Genomic DNA, 19,647 nt, shown 5'->3' with positions numbered 1-19,647 from the left:
GTAAGTTTCCCTCCGAGGATTTCTCGCGACAGGTGTTTCGCTTATCCCGCGGCACCGAGGCGTAATTGGAAACGGCGAGAAAAACATTGATACTTGATTTCCCTAACGTAAAAAAAAAAGAAAAAAAAACAGGCGCAATTTATATGTTGCTTTTTTTTTAATTTTATTTGTTCTTTCTTTTACGTCAAATTTGATTTATGTGCGGCGGCATTTAAAACTGCGCTTTCGTTCGATGTATTTACATCGAGATTTAATAGCCGGCGATTTTATCTGGTGCGTCTTGTAAATTCCTAATCATGTTACTTAAAGATTGATGACCCATCAACTTTTTAATAGCTCCTTTAAAACCAGCGGCGATTTGATAGCTGCCACCGCGAGCGGACAGTCTATCGAACGAAAGAGAGGCTCGAGAAAGCCACGGGGCTGTAACAAGCGTTGTTGTCCCTAAGACTAGCCGAGCAGTGAAACCGTCCGTGACAATCGCTCTTGCTTCATCGACGGTTCTACTTTCAGGATCGCCGGTGAAAAGCATCGACGTTAATTTGGACGCGTACACGATGAAGCGGTTCTCCAACGACGTCGCGTTCTACTGGAGGATCCTGAAGGACACCAAGGAACTGGAGGGTATTCTCGTCGCGAACTCCTCGACGTGGATCGCCGTCGGATGGAGGCCTAGCGATCTCGGTCCATCCTGCCGAGCTTTCCCTATCATCAAGGACATACCCGAGCCGCTTCCGCAGCCGGAGCCGAAATCCGAACCGGTCGACAAGTCGACAGCCAGGCCGAAATCGAAACTAAGAGCGGAACCGCATCCGGAACCGGAGCCGGAGCCCGAGCCCGAGCCGGAACCTGAGCCAGAACCGGAGCCGAGTGCGGATGGTGAGAAGTCGATAGCGAAGAGGCGATCGGCGAAGTCGGACACGGCGACATTCGGCGCGACTTCGCGACCGGATGCCGATGTTACCGTGCAGACCAGCGTGACCTACCAAGTCAGCACGAAGCAAGGTAAGATTCATTCATCGTCTTACACTGCGTTAGTTCCCGGAAAGAAAGCACGTGATATTGCACAACGTTCGTGTAACGGAGCGTATCGAAATTGCAGTAGCTTACAATAAAAAAAAAAAAAAAAAAGAAATTTATATTAAGATATATCTAATATTTCTTAAATATTTTTTTATTTTACTATATTAATTTTTATTATATATTTTAAATTAAATATCGTTTTGCGTATGATTTTCTCACGGGTAAACTGTTCCGTTACAGATGTCGACGCGTTTCTTGAACTTTAAGTTACTTTTTGCAGCAATATTCTTGTTTATAAAGCGTACGTGCTTGTATTAGGAAGATAAAACACGTTTGTCGACGCACGCATGATACCCGGCTCATTTTTTTTCTCCTCTCTGCTGCATCGCGCGCGAGATAAACTGTCGTTAATGCGCTATCGCTGCTAGTTAATGTATTCCTACGTGTTATAAGTGATTTGTACGGAGTTCAAGGAGTCCGTAATTATTCGAGGCAACCGTAAAAAGTGACAATGCAAACAGAACAATCCGTGTCCGAATAATGATACGTTACGTATAACACGCGACGGATAACACATGCAATCGTGCGTCAATGATACACGCGTGATTTTTATTTTTAAACTACGACATTAATAAATGATATTTTACGGAAAATTCTGCTTAATTGTAACTTAATTTTTTACACAGGCCGCAAGAGGAGATCTCCAAAAGACGGAATCAACTCGCTTGGTATGTATTATGCACTTGCGTCGGAAACAGCTCCGATGAGTCGCTCGCTTGCTCCGGAATTTAATAGCAATACTACATAGTAATAGATTTACCCCCTTTTCCTCGAGATCCCAGTAGTTTCTGTAACAATAGCCTTTTTTCGAGACACGACGCACGAGGTGATGGCCCCAATAAGTAGATAGCTCGCACGACGTACGATGCTTTGTTGCACAGGGAAACGTGGCGTGTCCAGCGCTGTCGCCGTGCCGGAAACCAGCTCCGAGCCGGAACCAAGCTCGGAGCCGGAACCAAAATCCGAGCCTGAACCTACTTCCGAGCCAGAGCCGAAATCCGAGCCTGAACCCAGCTCCGAGCCAGAACCCAGCTCCGAGCCAGAACCCAGCTCCGAGCCAGAACCTAGCTCCGAGCCAGAACCAAAATCAGAGCCTGAACCCAGCTCCGAGCCGGAGCCGAAATCCGAGCCAGAACCTAGCTCCGAGCCAGAACCAAAATCAGAGCCTGAACCCAGCTCCGAGCCGGAGCCAAAATCCGAGCCCGAACCCAGCTCCGAGCCGGAGCCGAAATCTGAGCCGGAACCGAAATCCGAGCCGGAGCCAAAGTCTGAACCGGAACCTAAATCCGAGCCGGAGCCAAGCTCCGAGCCGGAGCCTAGCTCCGAGCCAGAACCAAAGTCTGAACCGGAACCTAAATCCGAGCCGGAACCTAAATCCGAGCCGGAGCCTAAATCCGAGCCGGAGCCCAACTCGGAGCCGGAACCAAGCGTGGGCCCGAAGTCGGGAGCGACCAAAGGTAACGAGGACCGTTTTAACGCTTACTTTCGCACATATCGCCACGCTGTCATATCATTAACTCCCAGAGCTACCAGAGATTTTTCGCTTTCTAACTCTTAGTTATTTAACTCGAGCACTTTTCAACGACAAGAGTTACAAGTTGGCGATAATTTCCACTGTACATGCGAATATATTACGTTAACGAAAACAAGCTCAACCATAAGATACGCAAAATCTCTCGTAGTTGTAGAACATCTCAATCGGCAATCAATAGCGTATACATCTCTCATTACTTTCGTGATACCCGCGACTTTCACGATAACCGTACGGCCGCCGGTAAAAGTTTATACGCGAGTGGAACGTGAGGACCGCAACGGTAAATAGTTTCCGTGAAAGCGTATATTTAGCGTGCTGATAAGACGCGAGAGTAATCTATTGCATCCGTTAGAATGTATCCACCGGATGCCGGTGCTGATTGTTAATTATTAAACGCAACTGCCGGGGCAAATAAATCCCTCCTACCGATTCCGCGTGAATTCCCGTTGACTTAATAGCCGCGGCACGCGGCGAAAGATAAATAATTGTACGCGGAGATGTCGATAACGCTTATGCTTCACGTCCCCGTTCGTCGCTGCACCAAGCTCACCACGAAAACTGTATTCTCCCCTGTAAATACCGATAACTTCCGGGTTACCGCAGCATGCAGTACCACGACACGAAAATTTTTTTTGCACGTGTCTCGATTTACCACCCATTCACGGTACGACGTAGGGTCACCATTTAATCCTCGCATTACCATAACACACCTCATCTCGTTCCGAGACGAATACCGGTCCCGCTGGAGTTGAAATGCACTTAACGGGAGGAGAGCAATCCTTTTAAATTTAATACGTGTGCGTAAAAAGCATTGAATCAACAGGAGAGCCACACGAGACCTCAAATAATTTAGAATAAAAAGTATTTAATAAGTTACAAAGAAAAAAAAAAAAAAAAAAAAAAAAAAGAAAAGTTGCAAAGAACTTCAAGAAGTAAAAAGAATTGGACGCATTTCAGTCAGCCGTTCGATTTCATCACGAGGCATCGCATCCTAATTAAGCAGCGAATTTTTTTTTCTTCGCAATAATCGAGTCTTTGTGCTAATTGTATTTATTTGCGCACGCGAAGCGTCATTGCCGGCGCCGGGGCACAAGTACACCCCCAAGCACGATTTCAACCCCATGGACTGCACGGACATCATCATCGGCACGGCGCGCGGTGCCAGCTACAGGATTGGCGACTATTACACGAGGGACAGATCGACGCCGCGCAAGGACTCGTACTGGGACGGCAGGGACAGCCTGACGGCCGCCTTCGGACACGAGCGCGACGGCGTTACCACGATACTCTTCCGCAGAAAACTGGCCGCGAGCGAGCCCACCGACCACGAAATTCGCGACGGCAACATGCAGGTGATTTGGGCGAGAGGTCAAGAGCCGGGCAGGTACGTGCACCAGCCGCCTAGCGGGATCGAAAAGGCCAAGGCCAACGTCAGAGACTTCTACAAGGCCGACGAGCTCAAATATCACGGCCACGGAATGCAGAGAGGCGCGGTCACCATGAATTTCTTCGGTGAGATCATCCATTCAACATCCGCCGCGAGATTATTCAAATCCGCGCCGCGCCCGGCGGTCAAGAGCCGCGGCTCGCGTATCTCTGTATTTTTCGTTGACTCTTTAACTTTAATTCTTAGTATTTTATTTTATTTTTTTTTAAATATTTTTTTTTGCTATAGATAACTCTTATTACGCGGGGGATGATTCGTTATTTCTTAAAAATATCCTTTTACTTGCGACGGTGATTTATACGCAATGTTTGAAATATTCTGAACGTTTCAGATGAAGTTAAGAAGCCGGAATTCGCCGGCGGCGTGGCGTCGCAAGACGGCATCTGCGGAGGACAGTGGCGATATCCGAGAAACTGTTCGCCGGAAAACGGCACCTGCGAATATGCCATACAGTGGACGTACAAGGGTAAAAAGGTATAATTTATCTCACATTTCCTGTTCTGAAGCAGTTAAAGACTCTAATAAAATTAATATTAAAAAAAAACTTCTCTACAGGACCTAATAACGTTCGTGATTTCTACGACAAACACTAACACGTGGACCGGCGTTGGATTTTCCGAGGACAGCTCTATGGTAAAAATTTATTAAACAAGGAGACAAATTTTTTAATAAATTTCTTCGGTGCGCAATTAAATCACAAATTAAAATTTAACGTCACTATTATTCAAACAAATGGTTATTTTACTTCTTTTTAAAACGAGACGTCGTGTGAAACGAAAAATTAAATTCTGCGAGGCTCATAGATAATCTGATTCTATTTTTTTTAGTCGCAAACCGACGCCGTGCTTGGATGGGTGGACAAGACGAACGGTCGGGCTTTCGTGATGGACACCTGGGTCAGCGGCTACAACGCACCGTTGCTGGACCCATCGCAGGATGTCTACAATATCAGTGGCCGCATCGAGAACGGCGTGACCACCCTCCAATTCTCAAGAAAACGTGTGACGAAGGACAGCAAGGACCTCTCGTTCACGGACGATCACTGCCTATACATGATGTTCCCGGTGAAGGGGGGTGTATTTAATCCGATCAATAAGAAGATTCGAAAGCACGACGCGAAACCGGTTGTCTCGTCGGACAGAATCTGTATTAAGTCCTGCGGCTTGGAAGGTAAATACCGGCCGCAGCTTTTTTTTGTCGCTTACCGAAGCTACTCGATGTGGCTATTATCACGCGACGTATTTATTAAAAAAGATTTTACTAATATGTATAATTTAACGTGGCGTTACCTAATCAAATTCTCGCAATTATTACAAGCTACAGCTGTGACTTAATTTTTTTTTTAATTAATAAATCATACTGCGTCAATGCATGATTAATATCACCGATTGCTACAATGTCATTTGATTGTCTAGAAACTGAGGACCAAACCACTCCGGCGCCACCGAGGCTGCATTACGATATTGAGGTCAAGCTCGTCAACTTGGGTGACGGATTCGTTGCCCCCTCGCCCGACAGTCCCGACTTCGAAGTGATATCAAACAGGATATCCGAGAGCTTCGGGCCGGTTTTCGAGAAGCTCCCGGGCTATTACCAAGTCCGACTCGACGAACTACGAAAGTAAGAGGAAGAAAAAAAAAAAAAGAAAAAAGCTACCACTTATTCCCGTTCGTTTTCGTTGCAGAGATAACGAACAGGGCGTGATCGCGCGTATGAATCTGATCGTCGATAAGAACGAAGCCAAGGGCAGGTCTTTGAAAGCCGCGGACACCGGTCTGGAAGCGGAAAAAGCGCTGCGCGAAGCGCTCGTCACCGGCAAAGTCGGAGCACTTAGCGTCGATCCGCAGTATTTAATAGTGAGAGCACCACGAGGTAAGTATTTTAAGTTTCCGACGACTATCATTAATGCGGTATTAAATTCTTTCGACAAATTCCCTCCCTCTCTTATCGCCTGAATATAAAAAATATTGCGCTTCCAGCTGTGTCTCTTAAAACTAAAGTAACGCGAAGTTTTGTTCAAGTTATTCAAGACATTCATTATCTTCATCGATTGTGCTATCAAGAGATGAAAATATAACACGCACGTACCTGTTTTCAGTAAACGATATCGAGACAGATGACGAGTACAATCGGCCGCCTTCCGCAACGGACTTGTTCCTGGGGGCGACGAAACTTTACATCGTCGTTGGCTGTGTAGCAGCATTGCTGGCACTCGCTCTGCTCCAGGCCAGCTGCACTCTCTATAGAAGCTCGAAGAGACGAGCAACTAAGGTATGTTCAGTGTGCGGTAGAATCCTCTTGTTCTTCTTCACGTTTTGTTGAATTTTTTTTTGTTTTTTCCTCCACTTTTTCTCGCATCCCCAGATCTTTCTGAGTGTGTTGTGTTCTACTCTTTCTCTAACGAACTTGTGGTGATCCCTAACGTGTCCCAAGGAAGGCAGTTTTCAAATATCATGTCGATAGAACTCCCATGCTTGTTGTAGCAACTAAATAACTGTAGTACTGTAACAAACGTAGCGATTAAAATAATTGAATGCTGAAAAAAAATCAAATTGTAATGTCGTAAAAAAAAAAAAAAAAAAAAAGAAAAAGGTCACAATGGAATACCGAAGAATTCTTCCGTCACAGGAAAACGTAAGACTGATTGCTGAGTTTTCTTGGGACACTCTGTAGCGTAAAGTCTACGCCTCTATCCCCTAATGAACCCGACGTCTTTTGCTTCGCTTGTGTTGCATGACTCGCGCTCCTCGCGACCAAAAAAGAGGGTGTACTCGCTGCCTCTGGCTTCCTCCGACGCGCCCAACCCGATTCATCGCACGAATGCGACGCGGTACCATCGACAGCAAAACGGCGATCATCATCATCACCATCACAACAACGCCACGAACCACCATCATCATCACCATCAGCTACGGCATCACTACGTGCCGTCCGAAATGCACCGGGCTAATCCCAGCTGGTAGAGCTTCTCGTCGAGCAATTGGTGCGCAATATCATACTCGTTCCTCGTTCTATCGCTCTAATCCAGGTATCTTACTAACCCGCTCTTTTAAACTGGCTCTACTTCCGCCGTTGCACGTTCCTGCGCTTTCACGCTCTCGCTATCGAACTCATCTTCTCTTCCACTAACACGAGGTGAACGACTTGCGTGTCTCTATGCACTTTTGTAGATATCCGTTAGCAAGTTCTCGTATATAATGTATAAGAAAGAATTGATTTACGTCGGTTTACTCCGATTACTGTTTCCCGATTGTCGAGATTTACCGGTGACGGCTATATGACTGTCGACTCCCATTGGTGCCTTTTACTTTTTACCGGCGACGGTGGCGTCGCCCTTGAGACTTTTCGGGTACTAAAGCGAATTTAAAACTCGTCGCGAAGTGTAATACTGATAGAAATCGACTTGTTAAATGTGAAACAACTTTTAAAAAGAAAGAATGAATAGTAAATAACGCGCGCAAAGCACGCGCTTTGTGATATCTAATTTCTAATTAAATATTGCATCCTAATAAACACGTTAATTCTTTTTTTTTCCAGGAACGTTTGATCGCTAGTAACGCCTGGAAAGACTACGCCTCCGGCGCGAACACGAATTTCGCGTTTGAAGCGTTCGAGACGGAAGAGAAGGCGCCTCCGCCGCCGATTTCCAGCCTGCCGAGAGCCAGAGAAATGAACGGCATGAATGGCATGAACGGCATCGACGCGGTCGAGGGGCCGAACAGAATAGTCGGGCCCAGAGCGACCTACAGTCTTCCACGTGCGCCCGGAGCTAGACACTCCGCGCCTATTCAACACGGATACTATACGCAAGATCGCAGAGAACATTACGGACGTCCTAAAAGCATGCACAATCCGGCAGGCGGTCATGCGAACCAGCCGGACTTCTACTTTATGCCCAGCCAACGAAAGTACAGCGGTGAGGTCGTGCGCGTTTACGTCGACTACGGCAATCAACCGAAATAGACGGATGGAAGATCAGCTCGAGTTGTGCTAACAACTTACTCGCTTTCGCAAAAAAAAAAAAAAAAAAAAAAGCGATCTGTACATATATATGAATTGTAGTGACAGAGGACGCGGAGAAAAGACTACGCAGACCCTGTGCGGTGCTATTTTATCTCTGTTTCTCCCTTTCCTTTCCTCCGTGACTTTCCTTCACCAAGGACTCCACCAGAGTCCAGGTTGGAGGTACAAGTAAAAAAGTCACCTCCCCCCCGTATGGAAGCATAGAAGCGGCGCTTACGACCAAAGAAAATATCTACGGGGCGCGCGCCCTGTATTTCTATATGGAACTCTCGTCGAACTTTTGTGCTTTTGCGATGGAAAAACTGTATAATTATATGTAAGGTTTATGTAGTAAAGCCGAGAATCTGACAGTCCGAGGATCCCTGGGCCCAAAATACGAATCTTATGACCTAGCGGTATATATTCGAAGATTCAAGAAAGCCATATAGCTTAATAACGCGAAAAATAAGACTCGAAGGACCACGGACCCAAGAATAACAGGATTTAGCAATCCTGAAATTCAAGACTTCGAAGATTCATAGAAAACTAAGTTTATCTCGCTCAAGAACGCGTCCGTTTATATCGCGGAACAGAATCTCAACGTATTCAATAAATGCATCTACATCACCTATTCTAAAAAAATATATATATATAAGCGTGAACACGCGTTTGAGCAATAAAATGTTTGTACATTTTTAAACGAAGTTAACGCATCCTATTTCTTTAATGAGTTACCTTCAGCTTTAAGCGTCGCTTCCACTTATAGATAAAATCGGCCTATCGATACTCCGAAAAGATTGAAAGCATGGTCGTAGCGATAAGAATAAACGAGTAAAATATCTGCGAAGCAATTGCTAACAACTGCTGTGAATAAAAATTGCAACGTCTCTGACAATGACGACATTGTCGATATAGAGAATCGTGTTGGTTCGGATTATAAATTATTACAATAGAGTGATAAAATTAACGATATAATACTTGTAATAATCATAATAACGATAGATGTAGCAGCAGTAGTAACGATGGCAATAATATTACAGTATTAATTACATTAATGTCATTAACAACGGCGTCGCGTGCAGTCAGACTTCCGGGATATTTTCACGAGCGATGGAATATAAGGCGACGCCAAAGATAAACTCACTCGCTCATTCTTTCTTTTCTCTCTCTCTCTCTCTCTCTCTCTCGGTTTCTTTCTTCCTTTCTTTCTCTCCTATGATCTCTAAAATTACGCGAGCACATATCCGGAAGTCAATTGTAGCACGCACTGCCCGCGTTCCTATTATTACATAACTAGCATCGAGCACATATGTTCGGCTCTACCATAAGTTTACTTTTTTTTTTTTTTGTTTCTTCGTTCACACGTGCGAAGTTTGAGAAACGAGTTCTACGCGAATCTAATATGTGGCATGCCCAACGAACGTGAATACAAATGCCATGCAAGTTAATAGAATGATGTGTATGACGAGTAAACGCGCGATCGAGCTATGGCGCTTTGTCAGAATGGCATTCTCGAAGCGTTTTGTAAGAAATTATACGTGATCACGCGCGTATTCGCGTTCGGCGAGCACGCCATTTTATCTCTGCTTTTTTTTTTTTCTTTTTTTCAATCTATCGGTTTACTTATTAGCTTGTCACTCATACAGAAAATTTTTTTTTAATCTTTCTTTTCACACACATACAGGCATACAGACGAGCGCACGCATACCTTCCATTCCCTGGCCTCGTGTCATCATCGGCACTTGTACATAATTCGACGCATCTCGTTCTCTCTCTCTTTCGCTCTTTCTCTCTGGCATTCTCTCTCTTTCACTCCATCGATCAAAAAGCGGTGTAGTTAAAGAATACGAACAGGCGAACATCTGATAAACGGAGTGAACACCGTAATAAGGCTTAATTTAATTTGTTAGTAACTTGTGTGATCCTGCTCTGTACGCGTTTACTGCACAAGCCTGTTTTCACACAGGTATGCATTATGAATGGCCCACGCAAGCCCGCTGCTGTCCACTTTGCAGTGTTTATCCCACGTTTATGACAACACATATCTCTCATTCAAAAGCCGTATTCCGTTGTCTTTACAGGTTTCCATTACAGCACTATACATGAAAATCCGGTCTCCCGCTTCTATCACGTCGCTCTAAGTCATTTGCCTGTTGTTTCATTTCCTCTGCCTGACGTCGGACTCCTTGTTGGGTGTCGGTTTACTATAAATTTAATAAAAACAAAATGTCAGGCTAACTGGTGGCTACTCACGACAATCTATAAAGCATCTCTATTTATAGTTTACATTTTATATCATACTTTATAAAATCAAAAGTATTATTAACGAGTGCTACAAGTATATTAGTAGAAAAAGAATAGAATAGAATTTGAAATGCAGAAGAAAAAATAATTTCCATCTGCAGCTTTTAATTTGTAAATAATTTAACCAAACTAGAACCAATTTTAGAGTAAAATGTTTTCCAAACTTATTCAAGCTGGATGCGAAGTGAACTCCTTTGGATTGAAACTGCGATATTGATTGGATGGAAGGTAAATTAGATGGGAGAGGGCCTTGTAGCGGAATATACCATTCCAGAAGTTCGTCTTCAGGATTAGGTTCATCTTCGGGATTAGGTTTCGAAATACTGCGTCAAGCAGGAAGACAGAATCGCACATTTCGTAAAGGGATAAAATTCCAATAGAAAAAAAAAAAAAAAAATTACGTAATTATTTGAAGGCACACTTACGTGTCAGGGCTTTGATCGGTATCGGATTCTTCAAGTTCAGCTTTGTTTCGTTTCTTCTCGTAAACTAAAATGATGCCGCATAGAACGACAACCTCCGCGCAAATGCCTAGGAAGGGCCAGAGTGCGGCGAGCTTGTCCTTCACCCTGAGGAATGTCTTGGCCTCCGATGAGTGTTCCGGTACGGAATCGGACCAGTTGTACGACATTCTGCAAGTTATCTCACCGCGATCCTCCATATCGATGTCTTCAACAATCAGGAAGGAGCCGTAAATACCCTTGTCCGAGCTCTTGGTAACTTTCACGCGGCCGCTGCTGCGCGTATAATTTTGATCTTTAAAGGTCCAATATATCTTAACGCCGGGAGTGCTCTGTTTACTGCCGCACTCCAATTGCAGTTTTTCACCTTCTACTACGCTTGTAGAATCAGCCAGATGCGCTATCGGCCTCGCTGAAATTTTAGAGTATTAAACGTTAGTAAAATTAACACGGTATTTACCAATTAAGTCGTGTAAATCTAAAAATGCATCGCTGAGATACTCACGTACGACTCTGTACTCGATCGTGGCGTTAGCCACCTTGCAAGTGTAATTTCCATAAGCCTCGTCCTTCTCTTTTACGATCTCCAGGCTTCCAGTTTCGTTATCAATCTTGACAATATCCTCCTTACCAGCCAACGCCGTGTTCAACGGTATCTTTTCCTTCAGCCATTGCACTTTATCGCTGGCGCTTCTGTTTGCGCATTCGAGCACCAAAGGTATGTCTTTTGGCGTAAGTACTCTAATCTTAATATCTGTATCAAACAAGACGTTGTTTTTCAAGGCAAGTTTAAATATAATCGTGCATAACTGCAACGTCACGGAAATTATTGAAAAAATATACCACACGCGCGCGCAAAAAAAAGACCCCCGGCAAGAATTAAATGTCTTACCTTCCACATGTGATATGATAAAATAATCGATTTATAATTGCCCCTCGAATTACTCACGATATTATAATGCACAAGTGATGACGACAGCTACAACTGCAGTTGTATTTATAGAATGTCGTCCTAAATATTCTGTAATAATAGCCGAGAAACGTGGCGGCCGAAGAGACTTGAAACAATTTGCGTATTCTACTTTCACAGAGTAAGTTCATTCACTTTTACATGACTTGCGCGAGTGTTACCGTGTTCTCGTTAGCTTTTCGAATTTTTTAAGCATAAAATAAATTATTGACTATCAAAGTTTAACTTTTTTTTTCATACTTGTAATAAAGTATGATGTAACATGTTGATTATCTTATACGATTAAAGATATGCGGTTAATATAATGATAGCAGATCTTTTTAAGAATGTGGGAACTAATGCGTGATATGTCCTTAACCCATGTGAGTTTCCGCGATGCGTATTGATTCTCTCATTCGACTCATTTCGTCATGCCTAGTGTGATAAATATTAAATGTATCGAGACCAAATAAAAAAGAAAAAAAAAAAAGCGAATGAAATAATCTCATACGTGCAATAAAGCAATAACCGGCAGCTTATTCGAGATGCAGTATCAGTTATCAAATATTATCACGTGTTGAGAAAAGATTTCAGATATAGGCCACGTATCTCCGTTTAGAGGTGTAAATACTTGACTTATTAATTTTATATAGATAATCGATTTTCTAGCTGTCGTTCAAACCCCAAGAATTTGGTGAGCACGTGTGTACGATAAACGTGACGGTAAAATAATTATTTGAAATTCTTCAGGTGATTAATAGAACGCGGTCAAGCGTACCGGACTGCCAATGGCACCCTACGTTTTATAATAAGATGCATTACAAACCGAAGTATATCGAGAGGTGATAAAACTCCGAACCGCCGGTGCACTTGTAATCTCCCTCATGGTTTTCGGTTGCTTGAGTAGCCGAGAGCTGGCTGGTGCCGGTGCCGGGCTTCGAGTAGACGACCAGCTGGCCGCTGGACAGCTCGGGTTCCAGCGTCTGACCGTTTCTGGTCCATCTAATGAGATCATTATCCTTCAAGTCGTCGCACTGGATGTTCCAAGGTTGCCCCTCGTGCACGACCGTTGGCCCCGTATATTTCACTAAAAAAAACAGAGATCTTGTAATCACAGAAAAAATTGTAAAAAAGAAACGGTGTGAAATATTAACAAGAGTACATAAGAGTATATATAAAATAATAAAATCAACGACAGTCAGGGTACTGCAAGTAAAATCAATCAATTAGCTGCGCAATTAATTAAAATGATTAACTAAAAGTTCCAATCTGTAAGTCAAACATCAGTTTGTTTGCGCCTTTGAGGTCGAGCCGAAGAGATTCGCGGCATCGCGCTCGCAGAGCGGGTCGATCAATATTGACTCCAGAAAACTTACGTGATAGATATGCCCCGGGAAACAGGCGCGGCGGAAATGTATTTGTTCTTATCGCGAATGCGAGAGGGAATGATTTGAATATCGACCGTCCCGTGCTCGGGGAACGCGTGGTTACGCACGTTTAACGTTCCGCCGTGCGAGAGAACGCGCCTCGCGGTCGGCCACTCGGGCTATCGATCGCACGTGTATAATCAGTTAATTATCTTAGCGCGCCGCAAAGCAGCGTGTACTGGAATTCTTTCGCGAGAAAAGGCAATTAGCGGCAATCTAAACAATTGCCCTGGCGATCCTCGCGGTGGCTCGCAAAGTTGAGACTCGCTGTGCGTGAATCATTCCGCGGACAATGAACGAAATTAATTTTACATTAAAGCTATCATGCCTTTAAACGCTACTCGTGATACATCGCTTGACATTTACAAATATAAAGCGCCAGACACTTTAATATCTAAGCATTTTTTTTTTGTTATTTTTATAAAAAAAAATACTTAGATATTTGTAAAAAGAGAATATATTAATTTCGGGTTTTCTCAGCCTTTCGTGGAACTAACTTTGCCTGCTTTCAATTCGTTTTCTCTTTTTTGAAATAGTTGCCTTAGGTTTATTGTTTTATAATTAAATCGCGTGAAATAATATAATAGAATAACTTTCATACGGTATAGGAAACCTTCGGACGGACAGCTCGAGGAACTCTTTTCTCGGCGCCGATGACGAATCAGCAGAATTATACCCGCGCGATGACGTACACGTGCCAGTGTACGTGTGAATTACATGCGTCATAGTGGTTTCACGGTGATAAATAGTGACAAAGCCCGCTGCGGCCAGCTGAGAATACGAATCTCTGAGCAAACCCGTTATTTTCGAAGCGCGGCACGGCGGCCTGGCGGTCAAAATAAAATGCTGATAGCGCTATTAACTAAGCAGATCGAGGCGAAGCCTATCCCGATTGCAGACTCAACAGGCTGATAACCGGGCATGTAAACGCCGGGCGGAAAGCCAGGTAATGTACGAGGAAAAAAGAAACTTCCGAGAACAGGCCGCTCGACGTATTACATTGTGTACAATTATTCTCATCGCGGACAATTGTTCCGGTCGCATTGAACGTACATTTGAATTCTTACAGCACAACGCAATGCTTGGATACTCGAGTTTCAAGGTTTCTTATACAATTCACTTATCACTTATTACGGCAAAAAAAAAAAAAAAAAAAAAAAAAATGTAAAATATTCCTGATATAATACTGATATTCTGCGATCGATATCATTAATAATTGGACCTTAGCGCATTTCTTAACGTTCGGCAAGTCACGAGGATACCGCTGAGTATCCATCGTGGTACCAAGTTGATATTTGCACATTTAATTTCGTCGTAAATCAATTGCTCGCGTTCAGTATAAATCTTCTCGGTTGTTTTACGACGCGAATCTTCGAACGGTAATCAGGAGTTTAGTGGGTTGGCGGTACGTCTATCATGAATAACAAGTCCGGCGCGGCCGCATAAGTGGCAAGCAAGCAGTAATAAATGTTTCGCTGGCCGAGCCAGCGTCGATTTTCGTTATTGAATTACTCCGGCCGTCAACGTCGCGTGTTCGCGGCGGCGGGATTTTCCCTTCGATATTTTAATTTCTTTTTCCCCCTTCGATGCGAAGTTCCGTCGAATTCGGCGGAGGAACTGTCGCGGCGGACTGACACCGCTCGACGTTCGAATGCGAATCAGCGGGGCGCGGTAACTCCGGGAAAATCAATAAACTACGAATGTTATTTTAAGCCCGCTTTCACGACGGCACCACGCGGCTGAAAATCCGCGCGTTTGTGCCGTCGTCAAGTCCGCGGATCCGACGGACGGATGCCGGACAATCGAGATAACAAAAAACAACGGAGGTCTATTTCGACCGTTCGGTTCAATCGACGCTTAAGCTTACAATTAGAAGCGGGAGAATAAAGCTAACAACGGCCATCCCGTAATTCTGTTTCCAGCCGGAGACGCCGTTCATCTCAATTCGTTTCATCTCAATACGCCGTCCACTGCCAGCTGTCGGGAATCGAGAGCGCACCGATGTGCGTGGCTTATTGGCTCGTTGAAACTTCGCATACAGTGTTACATTTTCGAGTGCGGTAATCGAGGCAAGATGTGACACACTTTCGGCGTATATTCCTAGACCCGCCTTCCCGTTTCGAGAGGCATAATCTTGAACGTGGCCTCCTCTGTTTCTCAGTTGCGAGGACCATGGGAGGCCACCGGTCGCATTGTCATAAAAATAGACGAAACTTTGCACGAAAAAAAAAGCAGTTGTTTCGGACAGAAAATATTAATTTCATTAAGTTTTTCGACCCTTTGTTAAATCTTTTGATCTTTCGTTATCCTCCGCGTGCGGAGCGCAAGGTGCACGGCCCGACCTTGGTAATCAAGTGACGCGTAAATGCCTTCGGGAAGTTACAGCCGGCCGTGTTTTCTTGAGTCGCCTCTGAGACGTTGTGATTCGCCACGTCTCTCGCGGTTTATAGATGTAAAAATAGGCGGACCGCAAGCTGTTCGGAGTTAAATTTTTAGCGTTCTCCCGCTTCTGGCACAAACGCGAGCGAGCAGGCAGCTACGGAAAGACGACGCACGTCGCCTCTTTCTCGACCCTGTCTCTAGTCTCCCCCACGTCAAGAATATCAGGGACTCTAATGCTTACAACGATTCTCTTCGACGGACGGACACCAGATATGGGTTACCAATCGCGGGAAATGAGCCGAGCTTTCTAGGTGAACGGGAAACAGGGTCGATCGTTGCGCAACGAAAGTCGTCTTCCACCTCGACCCAGTCGCAACATGTTAGAGACGTTTGAAAGAAACAAAAAGAAAAATCGAAAGATTCCGGGTTACCGTAATTCAGCGCGATTTTCACACGTCTAAATCTCATGTAAATTTTTTTTCTCGTTTTTTTTTCTTTCAGACATTTCTAGCAGTCTTTTTCCTTAATGTTTAGCATATAGACTAAGAGATACCGCTTTAAAATAATACATTAGACTCTGAGGTATGAGCAAAACGAAATAGAGTGGCCAGGATAGTGTACCGTTTGAGGGCTAAGAGTGATTGCTCATTACGAAACGTCTCGACACTCTGTACGAAGAACGGAATCGGATACCAAGTTACGCGACAGAGAGAGACTCGAGCCTTGGCAGCAGCAACCTGGTGAGTCCTTCTCGGTCGTGAAAGTAACATTCTCGCGGTGACGTAGCCAGTTATATGTACAAATTTAATAAAATTCTTACAACTATTATCCGCGTAAGTTTTATATCGAATATTCCGTAATGAGTAACTTTTTTTTACAGTGTCATGGCCAATCTATATCACTCATTAGCGCGTACAAATATCCGTCGTACATTATTCAGTGTCTACTATTGTTACGATGCTTAATCGTAACGCCTATCGCGCTATACAATCATTCTCCATTATTATAAATGTAAAGTAACGAAGGAATATAATAAAAGAACAGAATGGCAAGAGAGTACACCAGATTTCGGCGAGTTCGGTGAAATAAAGATTGATGAGAACGACGCCGAAGGGCCGACTGACGGGCTCGTGTGATAGACGCGCGCTGTGACTCGCGAGGATGCACAGTTGCAGCATTATCGACTAAACTTTTTTAGAACGCATCCCGCCGGTGTCGATAACTCTCATTAAAGCGACCTAGAAAGCGACGCGTTGCCGTGAGATATTCAACAAACCGCAAATTACGTTAATAAACGACTTCGATGGAGCGCCTTCTCGCTTGAGATCTTCCGTTCTCTTCAGGAAACCGCGCGCCGAGCGTGCACCGAGAGAATATAATGTAATTACTTTAGACCCAGCTAAAATTTTATAATAATCCTATTTCTAATGTACATCACGTTTGATCGTTAAAAGTAACAAAATTGCGATTGAATCCAGAAGTAATTACATTTTTCTTTCAGTGTTCTATTCGTACACGTCTGTGAGACCGGCGCGGCCTTCGTCATCTTAAAAGTAATCGAAGAGTAAAACGTTTTCCCCGAGGACGTTCCTATTATTTTTCTCCTTTCTCGAAGACTTCGCGCGAGCCTCCCTTGCATTGTAATTGAACCTTCGCGTGTCCGCGCGAATTTCGTGTTGCGTTTCCGTACGTGATCAACACGTGTTACGTGAGAACCGCACGGGAAAGTCAAACTTTCAGTTTCACCGCAGGGAAGTTCCTACGAGTCGCGCTCCGCCAAGATGTGGGTTTTTGGCTCGTCGTTATAAACGCGTCAGAGAGTAAAGCCGTAAACATTAGCGACCCGCGACGAAAAGATCGTACCTGGAAAAGGAAAATCCACATTCAGCACGTGAGCCTCCAACGCGGCAGTTCAGCGGAAAGGCAAATACGCTGACGCGCATATCAAGCTTAACGTCCTTACGCGATAAAACCGCGAACGTTATCTTTTCATAAAGGAAAAAAAAAAAAAAAGAAAAAGAAAAAAAAACCTCCATCGCGAGCAGACTGATTTATATCTGCATTTTCATCTACCTCGCATTGTTTATTCTCCGGCTTTGATTATCACGATAACGATTAGAATTAGAGCGAGGAATTAAGGTTGCGTGCCGCCGTAAATATGAGATTACGGGCAAAAAAGTCGTTAAATTAATAACATTGTGACCTCGGTGAATAATCGCATATAGAACTTCACGGATGTTAATTATATTAAATCACCTTTGCAAGACGCGAAGCTTTAGATTCGCGTTTCCATCCGTATCGCGGTACCGAACCGAAGCAATGTTAAAAGACTCGGAACTTCTATGAGATCCGGCATCGCCAAACAATGCCGCGTCGCAATTTTGCCGGGCGAAACTGCAGGAATCGCGTGGCTATTATTGTCGAACGAGCAATCTAATCTACGGACAGAATTCGTATGATAGATACGGCTACAATGAAACGTCTACTCGAGATAGTGACTTTGCTCTGCGATCGTTTCACGTAACACGGCCGTTACTTTTTCAGATAAAAACGGGAGCTATAATCTATGTCGCGCTGAATACAAAGAAATTTCGTCTCAAACGGCTCTCACATACAAGCAGAAAAATAATAGCGTTAATTTGAATTGTTTATTCAAATTAATGCAATTATTCTTTTGCTCGTATTTCAATCTGGGAGCGATTCTTCTTCTTCTTTTTTTTTTTTTTCCATTAAGCGTCGAACGCGTCGGTTTCCTGTCCATTTCCGCGTCTATTGTGCGAGTTCGAGTACGAAATAGGAGAACAACGATCGATGACAGCCGGTCGTATTTAATCCCGAGTGGAACACAAGCTCCGCCAGTTCTCCTTCGACGACTCAATTCAATTCAATTTCTCCTGACGTCCAAAGTGCCCTGCCGTCGATCGAACGGAGACGGCGGTTTTCGTCCGGGGCGAATTCGACGGAATTAAAAATGATCTTTCGCTCAATGCGACGGCCGCGCACGTCATCGCGCTCCGATTTTAAGGACCCGAGGCGTGCGTTTAAGCACCTTTGACCTTTAACGCCGCCGCTCCTCATCACCTTGGCACGATTAATAACGTATTACCATCGTCCGCGTTACTGGCCGCGGACCGAGAAATCGGTGGCGGTATCATTGACTCGAGGTTTAATTAAACCTGTCACGCTGGTTGGACCGGCTCGGGTCTTAACGACCGCCGTTGGAGGGGCTCATTGGGACCCGCGATCCTCGTTTTAGAAAATTCCGCTCCGCTGTCGGACCGCGCGACGAAAAGTGCGGCCGACATATAGCTTGTCCAATCGATGACGAACGGCCGTGATCAAAAAGCGGCGACGCCGGTTCGTGCTAGACTCCAAATTCGCATCACGGCGCGGTAATCCTCTCGCTGATGGACGGGTGTACTTTCGCCTATTGATAAAACGCTGTTAATTCGTGGTTCCCGTGCGAAGACGGAGGATATATCGAGAATAGATAATCGGAAAAAAAGATCACCCAGGATGTCTTTGCGACAGCGAGCTTAAGTTGCGAAATACCTGGCGTGAGAAACGAGCCTCTCTCGTCGCTATCGCTACTTCCATTCCGCAGTCACGTTTGTCGATCATCGTGAACGTCAATTATCGTAATTAACTTAATACTTGAGCAGCGGCCGTTATCGACCGCAAGCGGGAGCTTTCTTATCCTCGAGAGGCGGCTCATCTGGATTTCAATACGGGACCAAGGCGGGATCGAAGTGGACTTGAATACGGCCGCACCGTCGAGGACGAGGACGCACCAGGAGGCCGGACGGGAAGAGGGAAGCAAGGCGTTGCGTGCGCGAAAACCTCGCGGGAGTGCCTTCACGGCGTCTGCCTGTCGGGAAAAGAAGAAGCAGCAGAAGGGGGGAAGCAAAAGAGGTAGACTCACCTGCCTGGACCGTGACGAGGGTGCCCACCGCTAAATATAGCATCCCCAGCAGCACAAATGCGGCTCGCCTCTCCATCCCGATGGCGCTGCTGCCGACGTACGCGGTGGCGCGTGACCGTGTGTACCGTGCACGGCG

At 44.8% G+C, this 19,647-nt stretch overlaps 2 protein-coding genes and 1 long non-coding RNA gene across 5 annotated transcripts in view; 1 reads left to right on the top strand and 2 right to left on the bottom strand.

The window, feature by feature from the left end:
• The window catches only part of Nahoda (nahoda), a 23,202-nt gene extending 13,754 nt beyond the window's left edge, over window positions 1-9,448 (top strand). Inside the window, exons 7-18 of one of the 3 annotated variants that reach the window (XM_070667960.1) lie at window positions 514-1,005; window positions 1,710-1,751; window positions 1,965-2,540; window positions 3,686-4,129; window positions 4,396-4,538; window positions 4,620-4,697; window positions 4,892-5,234; window positions 5,480-5,684; window positions 5,749-5,936; window positions 6,163-6,335; window positions 6,827-7,047; window positions 7,602-7,742. In XM_070667960.1, coding sequence (XP_070524061.1) covers window positions 514-1,005; window positions 1,710-1,751; window positions 1,965-2,540; window positions 3,686-4,129; window positions 4,396-4,538; window positions 4,620-4,697; window positions 4,892-5,234; window positions 5,480-5,684; window positions 5,749-5,936; window positions 6,163-6,335; window positions 6,827-7,027 — 2,885 coding nt within the window. In that variant the 3' untranslated portion in view covers window positions 7,028-7,047; window positions 7,602-7,742. Of the gene's footprint in view, window positions 1-513; window positions 1,006-1,709; window positions 1,752-1,964; window positions 2,541-3,685; window positions 4,130-4,395; window positions 4,539-4,619; window positions 4,698-4,891; window positions 5,235-5,479; window positions 5,685-5,748; window positions 5,937-6,162; window positions 6,336-6,826; window positions 7,236-7,601 lie in introns of those variants that run through there. The other 2 variants (XM_070667958.1, XM_070667959.1) reach the window with 2 other exon arrangements.
• Window positions 9,025-19,647, bottom strand: Bsg (immunoglobulin domain-containing protein Bsg). The gene is made up of 5 exons (XM_070667967.1): window positions 19,512-19,647; window positions 12,607-12,867; window positions 11,337-11,585; window positions 10,796-11,243; window positions 9,025-10,270 (listed from the first exon to the last, which is right to left on the bottom strand). The coding sequence occupies exons 1-5, from the start codon at window positions 19,585-19,587 to the stop codon at window positions 10,225-10,227; spliced, it is 1,080 nt and encodes a 359-aa protein (XP_070524068.1). The 5' UTR covers window positions 19,588-19,647; the 3' UTR covers window positions 9,025-10,224.
• LOC139109138 (uncharacterized) lies at window positions 14,345-19,484 on the bottom strand. Its single transcript, XR_011546789.1, has 2 exons — window positions 19,142-19,484; window positions 14,345-19,016 (listed from the first exon to the last, which is right to left on the bottom strand). It is a non-coding gene; the product is annotated as an uncharacterized lncRNA (long non-coding RNA).

Source organism: Cardiocondyla obscurior, linkage group LG16 (assembly GCF_019399895.1).
Source record: "Cardiocondyla obscurior isolate alpha-2009 linkage group LG16, Cobs3.1, whole genome shotgun sequence".
Taxonomy (NCBI): domain Eukaryota; kingdom Metazoa; phylum Arthropoda; class Insecta; order Hymenoptera; family Formicidae; genus Cardiocondyla; species Cardiocondyla obscurior.
Note: the sequence above shows the minus strand (reverse complement) of the source record. Positions and strands in the feature narration are given on the sequence as shown.

Excerpts from the sequence above, each read along its gene's own strand:
- Bsg (XM_070667967.1), bottom strand. The coding sequence starts at position 19,587 with ATGGAGAGGCGAGCCGCATTTGTGCTGCTGGGGATGCTATATTTAGCG. Across the intron at positions 11,586-12,606 it reads TCACCTCTCGATATACTTCG|ATATTAAGATTAGAGTACTT; the intron begins GTTTGTAATGCA and ends TGTTTGATACAG. Across the intron at positions 10,271-10,795 it reads ACCGATCAAAGCCCTGACAC|TAAACCGACACCCAACAAGG; the intron begins GTAAGTGTGCCT and ends TTAAATTTATAG.